General features: G+C 33.5%; 1 protein-coding gene across 1 annotated transcript in view; it reads left to right on the top strand.

Annotated features, from left to right (window-relative positions):
* Nucleotides 1–20889, top strand: part of LOC129001165 (nephrin-like) — a 56292-nt gene that overhangs the window by 14515 nt on the left and 20888 nt on the right. The window contains exons 2-7 of the mRNA XM_054428381.1: nucleotides 7178–7310; nucleotides 8846–9054; nucleotides 11611–11724; nucleotides 13183–13386; nucleotides 19795–19946; nucleotides 20621–20768. Of these exons, the coding sequence (XP_054284356.1) occupies nucleotides 7178–7310; nucleotides 8846–9054; nucleotides 11611–11724; nucleotides 13183–13386; nucleotides 19795–19946; nucleotides 20621–20768 (960 nt within the window). The remainder of the gene's footprint in view (nucleotides 1–7177; nucleotides 7311–8845; nucleotides 9055–11610; nucleotides 11725–13182; nucleotides 13387–19794; nucleotides 19947–20620; nucleotides 20769–20889) is intronic.

The following is a 20889-nucleotide window of genomic DNA, read 5'->3' as shown; positions in this document are numbered from 1 at the left end:
TTGTAAACTTTACTTTTCTTCATAATCTGAGTCACATACGATAGGACACTAAAATATAGGTTAATTTTACCGGAGCGTATTTTTAAAAGTTTACTTTTTATCTACAATGCCTAATATTCCTTTTGTTATGCTTATTTTTATTTTGGTTCAATTTTTACCGGCACCTTCCGGTACTATGGGAACAATACCACAGATTAGATTCGGTGATGTAATCAATCTTGTATGAATCTTAATTGCATTTTCTTTACCACAAAGTGTGTATTAAGGAACGCGGCAGCGTTCCGCCCCGCCAAGTCCCCCAGCGGTACACAGCTGCTGCAGTGTATATATACATGACGTGACAAAGTGGCTTTTTTACTCGTCTATAGCTCTGAAGAAACAAAAGCTATTAAAATAATTGTTCATCCACTGGATAGGGGCAATTATTCTTGGCAAAATAAAAAAAAGAATTTAAAAAAAGGTTGTGTTTGAACCAAGAAAAACTAGTTTGAAAATTCACAAATTTTCCGTGTTCTCCTTCTTCTCCTTAAATGTTGACGGACCTACAGCCCAACCCACTGGCTCAATTTTAATGTTTTTTATGTTGTTTGAAAGCCCTTAGCGTGTAGATGTGCCTTTTGAGGGTCACAAGTCGGTGCGTTGACCCATAAACCCTTGGCAAGCCCTCAAAGTACGATTTTGGCCCATTTAAATAACATGGGATTAAAATCAAAACAAAAGAAGGATCAGCTGCGATTAAATCTCAATTAATTTAAAATGTTAGAGAAATTCATAGGATCAGCTGAAAAATTATTTTAAAACTTTTATAAAGTATTTTTTTCAGGTATACCGAATGATTTAAGCTACTTACTATATAAAATTACTTAGAGCAGTGATATTCCCCGATACTTTCCATTGAAAAATGCAGTGTACCGATGGTACACTGGTACAGCAGCTCGTCATTTTTAACAGTTTAATACTACTTATCAAAACATATGAAACCTAGGAACTTGAAACTTAGTACTAGTACTAAGGTTAGTTTTAACATTGTTTCTTCATAATATTGCCAAAATTTATTTAACTAAATAAGGTTAGTTTTATGTTTTGATACACTAAAACAAATAAAACAATCGGGAAAATCCGTCTACGTATGTTAAACAAGCAAAAAAGTGAATGTAAAAAGTGATATGTAAATTTAGGATAAAATGAGTTTTTCAATATTTGTTTTGCCTTATGCTATTTCTAACAAACCTAATCTGTTTGATTACATTTTTACTTCTCTAATAAGGGCTCAATTTACACTAGTCTTTAGATATACGGGTTTAATTATCGGAACACTTATGTAACACCAATGCATTTTATGTGTAGTTGTGCCCTGGTCTATATATAAGAGAAAAGAGGATTTTTATTTTAACTGTTAATTTTCTACAAAAATAAATACAATCTAACAAAAAACCACTAAGTGGTAACACTTCCCCCGCCAAGTCAGCAACCCAAAAAAGACAATAAATCACCACTTTTCCGCCAAGTAAAACAATGTAATGTATGTAAGTTTGGCCACTTGGCGGCAGACTTTTGCTTGATCACTTTAAAAAATACCATAAAATTAGTTTCATTGAGCAAGTATCTCTCCCAATAGTACATTGCTAGATGAGAGCTTATTTTGCAAAATTTGACCTTATTTGTGTCACATTTCATAAAATCATAATAGTGATGGTTTTATATTTACTGATTACCTCGAAATTATTATACTTAGTTGGACTAATTAATTAGAGAAGTTGATTTGTGAAATTATCCACCAACGTAACTTTAATGAAAAAAAAACAAGCAAAAGTCTGCCGCCAAGTTGCCAAACTTACATACATTACATTGTTTTACTTGGCGGAAAAGTGGTGATTTATTGTCTTTTTTGGGTTGCTGACTTGGCGGGGGAAGTGTTACCACTTAGTGGTTTTTTGTTAGATACATATTTTATGATCGACGTATAATACCTTAAATAACATAAAAAATAATATATACTAATTATCAGTCATCCGCCATAATTATCCTATAATTATTTAACTACAACAAACAGTCCTGGATGTAGTATTGACCAAATTACGAAAATAGAGTACTGCTTTTATACGATAAAATTAAGGTCTAAGAACAACTTTTGCAGTTATCCTTAATTAAAGTCATAATTTAGATGATTTTTACCATGTTTGTTAATTTATAAAACAAAAAGCTGCAGCAAAGAAATTTGTGGCGAACTGAGTTACTTTAAAATTAGTAAAATCAAAGATAAACTATTTTTGGTCGTTTATTCACTTACATAGGTAGTAAATTAGTAGTTCAATGGACTTACTAATGTTGGAAACGCACGGATTATGTGAATCTATAATATAAATCTAGAAAATTATGGATTAACCATTATATTTACGTGTTTCCAACATAGGTAAATCCATTAAATCCATATTGGAAGTACATAAACACAAATCATTAGGTATAACCTATTTTTATGTGTCATTTTTGTTTCCCTAGTGTGTCATCTTTCTGTGACGTAACAGAGCCACACATCATCATCAGAGTAACGACCTCATGTCGTGACTAAGGCGACCGACGACAATAACTGTGTTTTGTGCTCTTTAAAATACATTCATCGACCTTGCCGTTTCCTTGTAATGCTGAGTTTGATAGCCCTATTGTTAAAAACCATAAATTATTATTGATTCATGGCATAGAGCTGTACGACATCAACGTAAATATACGATGGGGAGTTTGATAGTGACATGGTGGAGTGTAAAACTAGTATCGAGGACAGAAATTCAGTAAAAAAAAAAAAAAAAAAAAAAAAAAAAAAAAAAAAAAAAAAACTGAATTCTAGTGTTAGTATGGAGCTCTGATTAAATTCTGTAAATTAAATTTCTTGGAGTTTCCCTACATATTAATGCAAAATGTTTAAATTATATATTACCAATATTTTTGTATGCATTAACTAATTAGTTTTTGCAGTATTTAAATAAAAAAAAAAATAGTATAGATTTTGCTATAGATTGCTTGGATATATGAGCAGGCTTGATGTAGGCTTAGTATTAACTAATGTAATGGAAATTGACAATAAAGGCAATTTAAATTAACAATAAATAGTAGTGAATGGAAAGTTGTAAGCGTTAAAACATGTATATGAACAGCGGTATCATACAAGCATATTTAATAAAGACTTTAATAGTATTTGCCATTGGAAGTACTCAAATATGCTCCGGCTTGACAAATACTCGCTAACCCTCAACCTTGAACTGAATTAAAAGTTAACTTTTTTTATAAAGACTATTCTAACGACATCAACTATATTCAAAATAAGAAGGTTACAATACCTGCAGACTGCCTTTAGTGGTCCTTAAATATCCAACAGGATTACGCGTTTCGGTATTTGTTATACCATAATCAGATCCATATACAAACTTGAAGTTTTTTGACTCATGATGTCACGTCACAGTTTTAAAAAACACAGTTACAAAACATTTGAACACGAAAAAACTATTTACAGTAGGCCTACTAATTAAAAACGAGAGACAAAAGTGAAGCAATGCATGCATTTTCAATGTCGAGTCTCAACTGGAGGTTATCTTGTCCTAGTAGTTGTACTTTGTACCCCCGGCTTCCTTTATCATTCCTTTCTCTCTCTGTCTAATCCTATTAATGTTTCAAATAATATATTAGACTGGAACAAGCTTTTATCATTTAATAAATCATTAGGGCGAATTTTTGTTGCTTTATATATTTCATAATTTTCCAAAGTTGTCATAGTTCGTCCTTTCCTACAGATATGTAAAGCTGTTAGATTTGTACTGACATTTGAATAACTGTGATTTTCATTAACAAGATGCTCGGCAAAACTGGATATTTGTGTTTCCCTGGTTCGGGGGATATGTTCCTTAAATCTTTTTTCAAAAGATCGCCCAGTTTGACCTATATACATTTTGCTGCAATCATTGCATGTTACTTGATAAATTCCAGATTTGTTATTGATACTTTGTTTTTCCTTTGGATTAACTATGTTTTCCAATTTATTGCTGGTTCTAAAAGCTGCAATTTTCCCATGCTTTTTTAATTCATTTTTAAGAGTTAGAGGGAATCTGCTACCATATTCGACTGGGACATAATCTGAATTTTTAAACCGCTGATTAGTTGGTTTTGGTTCAGTCCTCTTTCTTAAATGTTTCCCGATTAAATCGTCAATTATATTAGGATTGTAACCATTTGAAATTGCTATATGCTTCAGTGTATTTTTCTCTTCATTAATATTTTTCAACTATATTAATCAAAGACAAAAATCCATCCAACTAAAGTAAAACGTATATTAAACTAAAGTATAAGTTTATAAATGTAGTTCAGAACTTAACCCAAAAAAGATCAATTATTAGGTGTAATTTTGGTTTCATAAAAACCTAGTATAATATGGACAACACATTTATCAAATCAATGAAGCTCAAACTGTTTGTCGACCAACAACTATGAAATCTCTTGCTCAAAATGGGTTAGTGTATTAGATGCTGATTAAATCCAATTTATTACTATGTGCATAAATGAGAGACCAATCCAGTATTGTCCTGACCACTGACAATAATGAACCTAACTGATAGATGAAAGCCACAAATCCATTTGAGTGAAAATAGAACAATAGACTTTATTTAAAATTTAGATTAACATTAGGTTTTCCAATCTACTTTGGTACAATCCATATTAGGCAAATAGTTGGTCATCTCTAAAGGTGGATGCCTAAATAACTGATTAATCAGTTTGGATCAAATGAACTATGAAATTAACTAAGCAATCCTGACTATACGCGAAAGTTAAGAAAATATCCATATAAACATTGGCCTGGAAATGCTAATTACTTATATTTTTGTGCTTAGAACCTTTGTTTACCTATTCTAGTACACAATAACATTGTTCTTAACCCAGTAAGTAGATAAGAATTATAATAAAGGATATGTAAATAGTATACTCATACTCATACTAGGTATATATTTTTCCAAATATGAAGCAATACGAGATTATTGGGTTGAACTGGTTACTAATGTATATTTTTACAGTGCAATTATTTGCCATTTTTATTTTAATTTGATTTATCTACACCGGTATGAGAGGATTTTTTTAACACTTATTGTGATGTATTAGAATAATGGGTATTACCCGACACCGTTATTTCCAGGATAATGGCCAAACATAAGATATAAATCATAAATTTGACGATACCTAACGTACTTTAATAAGACACAGATGATATCCTACATAAGCAAATATCTCATGCACATGATATGCTTTGCTTAATGCATCTATTCTTTTTAATATATATTTTATGAAGAGCTTTGAATGAAAAAAACACATATTCTTTGTTTTAAGTTAAATGTAAAATGTGAGATGTAGACTCATAAAGACTTCCCTTAATTGTTTCTACTTTTTAAGCATAGTCTCTAAAACTGGTTTTTACAGCTATAACTAGTTTGAAGCTGTGATAAGATTCAAATTTTTTGACCTTTCTAAACAACAAACTATTATTCTATTACAAGGCAACAACGGTTTTATTGATATACTATTTCAATGTAGCAAGACATTAAAATTTCGTTTTTATTCGTATTCTTTATAATTCAGTAATCGATTTAGGTTTAACTAATCTTAAGCTTGATTTTTATGTCAATAGTGACAGCAACGGAAAATCGTACATGTTTAAAATGACAACATTTTCCTTGTTTGATTAAAATTGATAACGAATATAAAAAAACATTAATACATTTGTTTAAATCTCCACAGTTCATTTTTTTACAATATATGCTATACTTTTTCAACTAAAACGCATTAAATACCTCAATTAAAATTATTTTATTTTCCAAGCGAGTTCTTATTGATCATAAATAAACCGGTAGTCTAGTGTCAACGCCGCGCAGTAAGGGTGTTTGGAAGAATTTGGGTTTCTCATTTTTAACTCACTCTACCTATATTATATATGCACAGATTGATAAGGCTATATTATATTAGGCTATTGATATATTAGTTTGATGTGCGTACTTTGATTAAATTTACAAGGAAGACGTGATCATTACTATTCTGTTGGGTCGTAAGATTGCTGAATACCACACTGAGGCTAGCACTAACAGCGGGACGCTGGTTGGCGGAGGACCAGGTCAGCCCAAGCTATGTATTGAGCCGCCGCTGCGTCAAATGTTTATGACATCTTGCGTGCAAACAGATGTAAGATGTAAGCATCTCAAGGAAATCCAAACAACTTATCAACCTTTAACTGTAACGATACATTCATTTCATCGTTTCACTGAAGAGCATTACAATTTTGAAACATTTAAATGTTTCAATATTGAATCAATATAAATCAAAGTTTAAAATCTTCACAAAAATATTATATACCTAAAAAGCTATTGTAATCTATGACGATAAGTCAATATTTATTTACAATCAAGACAAGAACACTAGATGTTGATTACTTCAAGGCATCCGATAGAAAAAGTAGAATTAAAAGATACCTTAAGGGTATTTCAGTTATCTGAGTGGAATTATGTCCATCCCTTTCTTCTATCGATCACGTCTCAAAGGTTTAGTGGAGTTCACCCTTAAGCTGTTTCTAAATCAAAACTGAACAAAGAGTTACTAGAACTGTTTTTTTTTTTTTTAATTATGATCTAACTGTAGACCAGTCCTACGCACGGGAATCAATTATTCGGTTTAAACTGGTTTTGGTTCAAAAGCGGGTTCAAAATTTTATTTATTTATCTGCGCTATTGGAATTTACTAACGTATAATGTGTAATTATGGTCCAAACCCTGGTCTTGCTACTACCTAACCTCAACCTTTTTCTAAACATGATCATTAATTAGTTTAGGAAATAATGGCCTGTGGGGTGGGTCTGGTTACGATCTCACTTGGGAATGAACCAGCAAACTACAAATTTGAAGGTGAGCACTAGAACCACTAGGCAAACAAAACAATTAAGGCAGACATTTTTAGAGCTGCACTCAGAATAATTACTACACACATATTAGCTTATGTGTGGATTATAAACATAAATGATTGACATCACTGGCTTGAATGTCTATACTTGTATAAGCACCAGCTGGAATTGACTTTTTTCACATTAATTAAATATGTTTACCCTGAGCAACATGTGTTATAAATTTATACACTAACCCTGGGCTACATGTTACAGTGGACGTGGTGTCAGCAGAGGCAGTGGCTGGGTTCACCGCGTTGCTCCCTTGTGATCTCTCCCCACCTGTACACGATGACAAGGTCCACTTAGTCATCTGGTACAAGGACTCAATAGATCTACCTATTTACAGGTACCTTTAGAAGTAATAATTTTTATGTAATAAGTACAACACAGTAAAAACCTTGGCGAATACAACAAGAAAAAAATATTTTAAGTTCAGTAACTCGTGGATATCCCAATAATCAATACACTACATAAAATTTGTTTTTCTGATAAAGTTATTTCGTTTTAAGAATCTACCCCTTAATTTATCCATCAAAACACTAAGTGCGCAAATCTCCAACATAGCTTGAGATTTTTAATTCACGCACAATTTGAAAAAAAACCATATCTGAATATATTTTATTACATACCTTATTTTTATTAGTTTGTCAACTGAATAAACTCATTGTCATCAGAAGAAATTTTTATTTAAGTTCCGTGCAAAACACACAGGTTCACTTTGTATACAATAGAAGCGTTGGTATGAATAGCTAAAAATCTTTTAAAGTCCTGATCATCTAACATCTTTAGCTACATTTAAATTTATAATTGAGGCCAATTAATTGTTGAATCGAAATTCATCTGCCTCACACAAGTCTCTGATACTTTTTCGAACCAGTTGCCTAATCTAATATACTTGATTTAGTGGATTTCTGTGAATTGCAGTTTTAGATGCAGTGTAGCGCAAGACGTTCCTAAACACAATTCGGTCATCTAAAGCTACTACCAGGAATTTTGAGAGTTACTTTTAAGAAGGTCAATATTAAAACCAAAGTTGTATTTGATTCATTAAATACAATTTTGAGCTGAATATTGACCATCCTGTTACTTAAGTGCTAACAGGAAAGCTATAGTTAATTTGTTCTATATTCAGTTTCCAGGTTCCACAAAGTCTTTTAGGTAAACAAATGTGTCTGTTTAGTATTTTTTTGTGCATGCATGTACAGCAATATCAAGTTTAACGATTAACTAGAACGGGAAAGAAGTTCAATGGAATTACAATTGATGAGCAAGGGGTCTAATAGTAGAGCGGGTGGCTTCGGAGCCCGAGGCTCCGAGTTCAAATCCTGCCAAATCACTAATATATTTTATCCATGTGATAATGCCGCAACCAACTAGGGCTACCCTGAAGTTGTAAAACAGTTCCGGACTAGAACCTAGCGTCCTAGGTACATAAAAAAAGGCATTACCATTAACCTCGCAGGCATTGATGACTACTAAGCTTTTGATTCTCGGTTTATATTAAATATTATCATTCCAAAATTAGTTGAGTTCAACTCAATGCTGTCATGTTTATTTCAATTTACATTCACATTAACTTAATATTGATGTTGGATATACTACAAATACAAGAAAAGACCCAGTATGGATCATAAACATAAACAAATGACGTTATTGGCCCGAAAGTAAACAAACCCGGAGTTAATTTATTTTAGTTAAACCCGGAGTTAAGTTAAGTTAATTAATGCTATAAGTAGAGAAGTTTTGTTTACTTTTGGGGTTTACTTTTGTAAACGTAATTTTTTTACGTATATGATCCATACCGGTATTCTAGTATTCGTTGGATATACTGTAAATTAATGTTTCGTATGTGGTTTCACTGGTTTGTTTCTATCATGCTAGTTACGACGCTCGCGGCACGGCGCCAGAGAAGGGCACTCACTGGGCAGCAGACTCATCCCTGGGAGAGAGGGCATACTTCAGGTACAAGGACGAGCCCTCTAGACTGGAGCTCAGGCACATCAGAGAGGGCGATGCTGGTCTGTACCGTTGTAGGGTGGACTTCCGCAAATCACCCACGAGAAACTCTAAAGTCAACCTCACCATCATCCGTGAGTATCACAGTTCTACTCGCAATATTGTGCGGGGCAAACGTATCAATCTGATTATTTTAAGAAATGTAACCAAGAGTTATTGATTGTTCCCAATGGGTTCGGGTTAACAAAAATGGAATGTCTACTTGCAGTTTTTTTTAAGTTTCCAAATTCTATGGTACATCTGGGTCAAGTAAATCACATGTCTACTTACAGTTTTCAAAGTCAATAAATGGTACATATGAATCACGTAAGTGGAATGTCTACCTACAGTACCCAAATTCAATTGTGCATATGTTTTACGTAAATGGGACGTCAATTTGCAGGATACACTATAAAGTCAGTGGTTCATATGCTCTAATTGGTTATTCATTTTGCAGTATATTATGTTCAACATTAATAATCCGTTTGCTCGTTACTTTTGTTCTGTATATTAAAAGCGTGTGTATTAATTGATTGTATACAGGGTTAGTAAAAAGTGTGGAGACCCCCTGTCATTTTTTTAACGGCCCATACTAGAAAAACTAAGCTCGGCACACCTTTATGACATCTTATGAAGTACTTTTTGGGCATAACCGTCACTTGGTGTACATCCCCAAAATGGGGGATTTTGGGGGAAACTTAAACATTTCAAATACAAAGACCCATCGAGTGACCCATCATTTTGAAGGTCCTAATAAAAGAAGACCAACAATGCAAACTAGAGGTCTTTATCTCATCCAGTAAAAAATGGCAGCCAATTGAAATTCTCAGAAGTTAAATTTAACTTACAGTTTTCCAAGTCTGGAGACCCCCTGTAAATTTTTTAGTGGCTCACACTAGGAAAACTAAACTCTACACACTTTTTTGGCATGTTATGAAGTATAGCCACTTGCTTACCAAACCCAAAATGGGGGATTTTGGGGGAAACTCAAAAGTTTTAAAAGATAAGCCCCATCAAGTGACCTCTCATTTTAAAGGTCCTGGTAAAAGAAAACTAACATTGCAAACTAGAGGTTTCTATCTCAATCCAGTAAAAAATGGAAGCTGATTAAAATCTTTAGAAATCGGTAATAACTTGCAATTTTATATTCAATTGGCTGCCATATTTTACTGTGTTAAGATAGAGACCTATATTTTGAGTTGTTAGTTTTCTTTTATAATGACCTTTAAAATGAGGGGTCACTCGATGGGGATTATCATTAAAAAATGTTGAGTTTCCCCCAAAATTCCCCATTTTGGGTTTAAGAACTTATGAGAATTTCAATTGGCTGCCATTTTTTACTGAACTGAGATAGAGACCTCTAATTTGCGTTGTTGATTTTCTTTTACCAGGACTTTCATAAGGAGGGGTCACTCGATGGGTCTTTGTATTTGAAATATTTGAGTTTCCCCCAAAATCCCCCATTTTGGGGACGAACACCAAGTGGTGGTTATGCCCAGAAAGTACTTCATAACATGCTATAATGGTGTGCCGAGTTTAGTTTTTCTAGTATGGGCCGTTAAAAAAATAACAAGGGGTCTCCACACTTTTTACTAACCCTGTATAAACATGTGTTACAAACGCATTTCATTCATCAATGTATAATTACACATCAATGATTTGGTTACGCTTTTATAATTATCATGCAAAATTGTCACGGTGACCAATACCTAAACTGACCTAAACTCTTAAGCTCCATGATAAATTTATAAGATTGTTTTCCTTATTCAAATAGTAAAAACCCCTGTTGTCCGATTTTTACCATTTCAGATTTATACCTTCCCATAAGTGGTTATTATGAGTCATAATTTCGTGCGGATCACCCAGCCGTTCAGGAGGAGTATTAAAAAAAACGCAGTGGTGTAGTAAATGAGCTTGGCTCAATTAGTATAAAACCTCTAGAACAAATATATTTTAATGCGATTATCAATTGTTGTTCTTGTATTAGAAATGCCATATCCGTTCATCTAGTCTACTTGATGTGATCCACATGATATCCTTCTTTTGATTAAATTAGGTAAATTTATTTCTTTTATACAGTTATTAACGTAACATAACATATGACTTCCCTTTAAAACCTAATGCCATTCTATGGGGAACAATCAAACATGGTTAAGCGAATTTTAGTAGAAAATTATTATGTTTAATTGCCATTTTATATTATTTATTTTATAAATCTCCAAAAATTTCCCTACGGAAGCACAAGTCTATTAAAGTTATGTAACGTAAAAGGGTTTCTTACGTATTAAAATAAGACCATATTTACTTATAAAATATGTTATAACCAAAAATATTTATCTCAAAATATTTAAATTTATGAGCTGATCACAGAGCCTACCGATCACTGAAAATAGGACAAATTACTTGGCTTTTCTATTTATAGTTTTTCACGGGCTTATTAAACAATCAGAACAATAGTAAATCTGGCAATTACTCTCAATTAGTAGATTACATTTTCTGCCAAACTGCTTGGTAAAACCAAATATTTTTTTTGTTATCTGAACTAAAAAAGATTTTGTTCTGAACAAAGTCAGTTGTTACTTTAATCAATAATACGTATAGTTGTATTCTGGAAATTATAACCGATACGAAGATGCTTATATGTATTGCAGTACCACCACAGAAGCTGAGTGTGTTAGATGAAAGAGGTTCTCACATTCAACATTACATCCTCGGCCCGTACACTGAAGGTGCCAGCATGGAGATCACCTGTCTTTCTACTGGAGGTACTGTATACTGCATACATCACATTGCATCTAACATCAGTATAACATTATTGTTTTGAGGATTTTATTATGGATTTATAGTTTAAAATCTATTGCCGAAAGGTTTATAAGAAAGGATAAATATCACATAAAAAGCATTATGGTATAAATTTCATTAACTTTAGTTGAGGCTCTCTGCTTATCAAAATCTAAGGCTAACATTTGTTAAGAGTAGTGTTAAGCAAGGAGTGGTGTTAATATGTCCACACAAATCTTGGTGTTAGATACTTTTTTTAATTTCCAATATTGCAGAAATAGAGTACAAAATGTAAAGTGAGTACATTTCTCTAGTTACTAAATTTTACTGCGTATTAAAAAAAAAAAAAAACAGACACATGAAATACACAATTTTTGTAAATCGGTTTCAATTAAGATCGGCTGATAATGCGGCTCAGCGGATGAGAACAACATCGAAAGCGATTTCGTTTATCAAAAACGTTATAAAACGTTGGCAGTCGATTGGGCCTCGTCATAAGTCATCACACAAAAACTCCTCCCGCACCCGGCCCAGCCACGCTCACTGGATTTCACTGCCTCTTTTCCGCTCGTTTGCCAAATGTTTGTTTTTATATTCGATTTTTATAACGTATTTTTGGTTTAAGTAAACTCCGATCACCAAAACATTTCAATTCAACATCCCTTTTGTAACTTTTAACAAAATTTGTTTTCATGTTTTTGTAATGTTTTTTACTTTTTCTTACATGTATAGCATGTATGTAGCCGTTACAAAGTTTCAACAGTTTGGGTCGGTTTGAGTCTACACCTTAGTTAAGTAACAAATAATGAAAATTACACAGTGCTGTTGCCCTCTTCATATTTTAGGGGCATATGGATGAGCCACTCACACCTACAGTCTAAAATTATATTTTTTCCCTAAGTTTTTTCATACTGAGATAGTTAGTGTGTAAATTAGTTAAAGGTGTTTTAACTTACGTTGAGTTGTCCTATCAGTTGGATGTGATTAAAAATTCGACGGATAGAATATAAATCAGTGATCTACATACGCGTACTATTTTTGTGGCTTAATTTAACAACGTAAAAAAAAATACTTATTTCGTTATCAAAGACGATTTTAAATTTGGGAAGATACAATAGGACTAATGGACATGTTCATCCCAGGAGTTAAAAGAGGTTTTTGTATTTTACTTTCCCACTAATAAGTTTCAAATTACATGAGTTTGGTGATGAATAATTAGTGTAATTTATACGTAAGCCATTAATTTTTAATTTACACAGAAACACCTCTGCATCTTTCTATTAAATAACTAGATGATAGTTATTAAGATATGATAGTTATAGTAATTAAATAACCAGTATCGTATGTTCCAGTCGAATGTATTCCAGTCTTGAGATCTTAAAACATAAACAAGTGTATAAATACCTACACGTAAACTTTACCGTAGTGTCTCCATGTTACAGGACGGCCTCTGCCGAAGGTGACCTGGTGGCAGGAGAACGCTCTGTTGGACGACTCGTACGAGACGTTGTCTGAGCGTCGTGTACGCAACGTGCTGCGACTTGAGAGGCTGGAGAGGAGGCATCTCCACACAGTGTTTACATGTCAGGCGGCCAACAACAACCTGGTGGCGCCCATCTCTAGCGCAGTCACACTCGACCTATACTGTTAGTACATAGTATCTTGTTACACATACCGTCAGTCTATAGGCCTACTATGTTACTTTAAGTCTAATAGTAGAGTTTCAGATTAAAATTCCCCCATGGACCAAGGGTTATGTCTTAATGCCGCGTCCCATGTAGGCCTGAAGTAATGTAAAAACAGTTTTGGACTCGAGCTTAGCCAACAAAAATTAATAACTTCGTGATTAGCATCGTACGTTTTAATAAATTACCCGAAAAAAGCAAAAATATATACGTCTAATAACATTTGTAATAATATATTTACCCTTATACTGTTGGCTTACAAGACGGTAAATACCTCTTACCAACTTTTATAGTTACATGTTATATTTATATATGTTATAAAGGTTATATGTCTTGTAAGTTAACAGTATAAGTGTAAATATATTATTACAAGTGTCATTAGACGTATAGGCCTATATTTTTGCTTTTGTCAAAAACAAAAATTATTAAATCAGGTGAATAGAAAATTACTAAAGTTAGATAGTTTATTTGCAAGTTAGCTAACAAAACCCTACGGAAAAAATAATCTAGTGTATGTAACACTAGTGCCATTACGAAATAGTTGTTATTGGAGCTGCGGGTACGACAACTAAATTATTATCAAAATTTTAATTCCATAGTCTTTGTATTGTTGTCTTTTTTTGGCTGTTTTTAATAGGGACCATTTCGTTTTAATTTGACCATCGTATCTTTAAAGGCAATTTAGTATTTTACTTATAAATCCTAACAGATTTGATCTTTTACTGTTATAATGTATTTAGAATGTGAGTCTGAATCAAATTTTCCAAATATAGGAAAAAAACATCAACCCTCTAGCGTCGGAGATTTGGTAAGGACAAAAGCTGGGTGGCTCAACCATACTGATAAATAAAGCACGTGCAGTGAAGGACCCATCTTATCTCACTAGCTCTAACTCTGTGCACTTACCGTAAAAGTGTTAGTTTAATGTTACATTTATTACTAGAATACTCAGCGTTTAATCGCTAGGTGGCCAAATATATCCAAAATTATCATATTTTACTATTAAGTTGAAACTTCAACTAACAAAGCCTAAAATAAACGTATGGCTGAGGTTGAGGTTGTTAAAATAGTCATCCTCACCAGGAAAAATAATTTTGGGATCACAAAGACAAATTCATTTTCAGATTTTTTTTTTATGCACACTTTTCTCGCCTTATTTTTATTCATTTTCGAGTTAGCATTGTAGGAATGGATATATCTAGTAATTAAGTTAGGAAGGTGTAAATAACAGATGATCTCAAAACAATAGCTTCAAAAAGTCAATTCTACCCACAATTTTTTTTATCTATTTTATGGGCATATCACGACCGTTTTCTTTATGCAAACTATCTTAATGCAAACGTTCCACTTCACGTGTGGAGAAGGCTCTCACGTAACAACAAGAGGAAAAACTGTAATAACCCTTGTCGGTTTACTAAGTGCGTGCATGTAAACAAAAGTCGTAAAGATAGCATTACTCATAAAAACCCCTCGTCAGTATATTACTACGTTACGGGCGGCTTGGCATTCTTTGAGAGTCAGCAGCGCTTTTTACGTGAAATTGATTTCCGAAAGTGCTTAGCTAAAAAACGAGTGTTGGCAGTTATCCAGCCATATTGCACCTCTCGACAGTCGCCTCCGCCCTGCCCTTTCCGTTGTAAACTTTGTATTCGCCTATATTTATACACTTGAGCTTATTTATTCCGTTTGCACATGTTTGCATTGATTGTCACTATTTTGTAGCCCAACTGAGCAACATAGGTTCAGGTTCTATGAAAAAAAGATTGTTTTGAAAACAATACAGTGAACAAAATTACAACATAATACGCAAATAAATAAACAAATCTATCCTGGTACAAGTAATACGAATTTGTATTTAATATTGTATTTCCTTTTTTTGAAGAAGTACAATCAATAATACTATTAAGAGGAAGTGTCTGTCTTTAATGGTGAAAATAATTTAGCTACGCTTTGCATTTTTGCAAGATCCAAAGATTTCATGCTTTGCTACATGATGGTGGAAACTTTTTTAACTTCTTAATTTTGCACTTGACTGAACTATTTTGCGTTTTCATACATTTTGTGGATTTTTTTTTTTGCTACACAACTCATTATATTGAACCAAAGAGAATACTATACACCAAGTTATATTATTGAATATTAATAATACATTATACTTTTTGGCCGGCCTAAACAAAAGTGATTACATCATTGTGCGGACCGGTACACTGACTGACTGATTCATGTTAGCCGAACTAAAGTATAATTTTTCAATGTTACGTGTAAATATAAATGTTTCGTGTGTCAGTGTATGTGTATATGTGTACTTCAACGGTGACCAATGCTATAAACAGTAATTAACAAGACAGAAAATTTGACAATGGGGCTGTTGGCCCCGAAACTATAGTCATTATTAATAATAATTGAGTATACAATGGCACAATTGGAGTCAATAGTTGAATGGAATTTACTGTTTCCTTTGATCATTGGCAAGAGAATGAATATAAATTCAATGATCTTTAGAACGGATGAAATTAAGATAAACAAGTGTAGTGTTTATGTTTTTTGTTAGTATTTATGTACTAGCTGTAACCCGCGGGCTTTGCCCCGTTTAACTTCTTAATTTTCAAGATTATCTCGTTCGCATGGCTCAATCACGTCCTGGTTGAAGTTTGTTCGCTGCGCTCACTAACCTTTAGGTTGGAGCTCGTTCGCTACGCTCACTCACCTTTAGGTTGGAGCTCGTTCGCTGCGCTCACTTGCCTTCAGGTTAGCTCGTTCGCTACGCTAACTCGCCTCCAGGTTAAAGTTCGTTCGCTACGCTCACTCACCTTTTGGTTGCAAATTAGCTGTTGTCATAAATGTAAAATAAATAATAGTGCTGCACCCTGTTGGTTATCCTTGTAACTTTAATGCTATTGAACATCAAAGAACAGAACCAACTTGTTTAATTGAAACAGCTGTTAAGATTCAATAATTCCATTTCTCATAAGGTTAACATGGGAAACTCCAGAGCCACTGGGGCGGAGCCCAAAAGGATTTTTGAAATTAGAATATGCCTATATGTTAATCGGGAATGTGAGCTATCTTCATGCCAAATTTCAGCCCAATCCGACCAGTATTTTTCGCGTTCACTTGTCATAAACATACATCCATACATCCAAACTTTCTCATTTATAATATTAGTAGGATGATTAAACAAGAGTTATTTAACCTTTCTGAGAAAGGGAATAACCCTGAACCCATGTTTTAACTATACTGAATCTCTGTTAGAATTTGTATCTCTGTATCTCTGTCGACATGGTCAACTAGTCGGTCTTTCTTACACTAGCAATATCAAAGGGTTTCGTTTACTTAATGAAAGGTAGTGACATTTTACATGTATTCTTTTTTTACGTTTCCTGGAAAACTTGGGTAAAACATATCTATTTTATGTTACGTCAATGTCAACTACTGTATTGCTGCTTCACGTCAGTACCATGCTGCTAGGTGATTCTCTTGTGGTTTTTAATATAGGTAGACTTTCAAGTAAATACACTTTGAAGTGAGCATAACTAACTTCATCAATGTTTCTCAAATCACACTAGGTAGTAAGCCTTAACCACTTACCTAGATTTAGAAATTAAATACTTTATTCAAAAGCCGTGCAGTTGGATTTATGCTACAAAGGTCGATGACATGGATTTATAACTTCTCCTCTGAATAACAATCAAGATAACCAAAAAGTAGATTACGTGTAAACACATTTTGGGCGAGCGAAGTGCGATATTTTTCGCCATACTACTCTAAAATAACATTACAATAAAAAATCAATAAAAACTGTACGGATCCATGATAAAAACATATGTCCACGAACAAGGGACTTAACAATCACTCACTAATCATAACTTTGGTATATTTCATAACAAGAGTAGAAAGTTATTCAATAAATATTTGAGACCATGTTTGAAGTGCGAGATTTATCGAGCACTTTAATTGGTCGAGAATATGTATAAACCCAATTTCACTCGTGTTTTGAACGTGAATTGTCGCTACACTACAAAGAATAATTATTTTCTTAATTAAAACAGACATTGGATATTTCTTTATTAAAGTTAGGAACAATATAGTTCAACACTCATATAGTTTTTTAGGTTATGCCTTCAATTAAGGTTGTTACTTAATTTGGTTTTACTGGTTTGGTTGTTGAAAATTGAAACAGTTGACAAAACAATAACAAATCTTTGTTTGTTTCCGTCGGAAAAATCCAAAATAGATAGTAAACATTACATTCACATAGTAAGCATTCTTTTTCCATAGTAAGCAATTAGTGACGAATTCTAGCAGGTGATAAACATGTAACGAAAATAGGTTATTTCACATTAGTGTAGCGAATAAATTCATTACGGTACAGTAGAGCGAAATGAAACCCCCATGAGATTAAGCAGGCAGCAAACGGCTGTTTTCCAGACTAATTTGATTGGTCGAAAGTCTATAAAAAGTGTATTTTGGTGAAAAATATTTTTTTGCGACCTTTTATACGTACACTACACCTAAAATTATACATTTACAAGCGCATATGCGCGTAAGTCTCATGACAATTATTAATAGCAAAAGCATACGAATCCAGAAGGTTGCGAAAAGGGGTTGATTTTTTTAGGCCCAGATAAACTATGTGTCATACTATCGTAATACGTTTTTATTATCTGAATAGCAATCGGCTAAACATACTATTTCTTTGACAGGTATATTTTGAGGCACAGCATACGATTTTAAACACCTCCTGAATCGTTCAGTTGGGAATGAGCAAAAAGTCAAATAACGATCTTTACAGCAAATGTTCTACGTCTAAATATAAATGAGTTATGTATTATAAATAATTAAACATGGATACATGAGACAACCGCATCACTGCTGTACCCGAGAGGCATTCAAGTAGCAATCTCGTTTACAACGTTTTCCTCATACGTCATGATACTTTCAGACGTTTACATATTACAATTATATTTCAGACTACTTTTTTGTACAGTGAATTGGCTCTTAAATTTCCATTTGGACGTATAGGATCAAAAACAGTGCCTTCTTTTTTCTAAAATATTTATAGTAACTTATAACCAAATCTATTTTAGATATTCTTCATCTTGAATTTTTCATTTCATTAGTTTTATTTTAATTCTATTCTAACTACAGTTACATAAACAAAAGTTAATCTTGTAGGTTCAAATTATTGTAATTTATTTTAGAAATATTAGTAAGCCAATGACGTCTAATTGATTTTATATTCAGCATTAGTATTTAACTAAATTTGGAAAGAAACCACAATATTGTTAACACCTTGGATTTTGATGATAAAAATATCCTTAAATTAAATTTGAGTTGGATTATATTATAGTTTTTTATGACATGTCTAATATAAATAGCTATTCAACTAATAAAATGTCAATAAAAACAATCTTATAATAATTAACTATAAAAGTACAGAACTATTATCTGGCAAACAATATTTTCCTTAAATCCACCATAGCCCATTTTGATTAAAACCAATTCGTCAGATTTTTTTCGTGGAAAAGTATGAGATGACCTGTAAATGTCATTCACAGCTCCAAACGCCTGGGGTTTATTAAAATGCCAACCTGTAGATTTGGCTACGGCTGGTTACACAGCATCTTAGTAACGTTGGAAGAAACTGCTTTTCATTTTCATTCCATTCACTCTCCAAACTACAATTATTACCTTAATGTGGCTTTTCTATCAAAGTTATTTCATTGTTGGATTTTAATTTTACATAAAAGAGGATCTTACTAGAGTGAAGAAGAACAAATGCAGTTTAAATCATAAACTTTGAGGTACTAAGTGGTTTTGTTTGAGTTTAAACAAAAATTAGTTTACAATACAAGAGTCCAAAGTTGTTTTCTTTATTTACGTGCCCGTAACGATTCACATAAAAATTAAGTTAATATGGAGGAAATATTTTAAAATGCTTATTTGCTAGGTATATTTTAACAGACTCTAAGAACAATTTTGTATTTTCCTTTTATTTATATCCCGCCTCCACATCCTAGGACGCTTGGCTAGACTTTAGCCGCAAGTGCTCGGTTTAAAAACCACTCCAGGCTAGGGACAATGAGTCGTGGCATCCGTAGACGAAATCCATTGTTGATTCGCAGTATTTGAAACCGGGACCTTGGGGAACAAAGTCTCACACTCTACCACTAGACCAACCGCTGAACCTAACTGTATGTAATGAAACTAATGTACGTTCAATACCTATACCTGAGTTAATTTATTGCAAGTGTGTGCATTACTAACCTTACTTGATGTATTAAAATAAACATCTTTCAGTTTCAAGCCCATTCCTCTCTGTCGGGCTAAATAGCCAGTGAGCCAGTAACATGTTAGTTATTGTTGCAGTGGACCCAATGTGGGTGAGGCTGCTGGGCCAGAACCGCCCCATGTCTGCGGACCAGACGTACGAGGTGAGTTGTGAGGTGGTTGGTGCTCGTCCTGCTCCCATCATCACGTGGTGGAAAGGCAATCAACCGATGAGGAACGCTAGAGAATCGGTAGGAACATCTGCCTTACTTCTTTCGTTATTAATAAAGCTCTACTTCAAACAGTTGCTTATATCTGTGTAAATTTTAAATTAAATGTTTAAAGATATTGTGCTTTGAAGATTTCGCATTTGTTGCAATATAATCACGATGTAGTCTAAAATACTATAACCTAAAAATCTCCTGTCGAAAGTAAAATATTGCAAAGGTTCAAAGTCACAGTGTTTGCAGCATAATTCTGAGATTTTGGGTTGGACTAGAACGTGACAGTGATCACATTAAGGCTATGTTCCCCATTGGCATAATTAGGACCAATACACCCTCTGCTACGAGAAACAAATTGCAAAGAAGTAAAGGGACAATATTCGCAGCATCATCTCAGGATTTTAGGGTAAACGGGAAAATGAGCACGTTCTAACTAGCTCCCAATACAAATACTGGCGGAACTCTTACATGTACGACCAATAGACCTCATAAATAGGTTTTATTCACCACTACATGGTGGTGCAGAGGGCCATAGTGCCATAATCGTTTGCAGCATAGTTCTAGTTTCTCGGTGTGGTGGGAATGGAAGAATGATAGTCAAAGCTTCCACATTGGACGATATGTATAAAGCAGCCACATCTCTTGCTGAAAGTAACGTTATGAAGAGGGTCAAAGTGACAGTGTTTGCAGCATGGTTCCAGGTTGTTGGTTTGGACGGGAATGTGACAGTCAGCACGCTGAAGCTGACTCCTACATTAGACGATGCAGGAGAGGAACTTACATGCAGAGCAACCACACCCCCTGCTGAGAGAAACGTGCTACAGGACTCGTGGACCCTCAACATATACCGTCAGTACAATGTATCTTAAGTTACATTAACTTTCTTAATCTTTGTGAATTATTCCTAAACTTAAGAATAACTACTAATTTAACTGAAGGACATAAAATGCAGTTTGAGTTTCATTTTTGG

This window comes from Macrosteles quadrilineatus, unplaced genomic scaffold, assembly GCF_028750875.1.
Source record: "Macrosteles quadrilineatus isolate MER2022 unplaced genomic scaffold, UCM_ALF_1.0 Scaffold_1__1_contigs__length_201487025, whole genome shotgun sequence".
Classification (NCBI taxonomy): Eukaryota; Metazoa; Arthropoda; class Insecta; order Hemiptera; family Cicadellidae; genus Macrosteles; species Macrosteles quadrilineatus.
The sequence above is the reverse complement of the archived record's forward strand: the minus strand, read 5'-3'. Positions and strand labels throughout refer to the sequence as shown.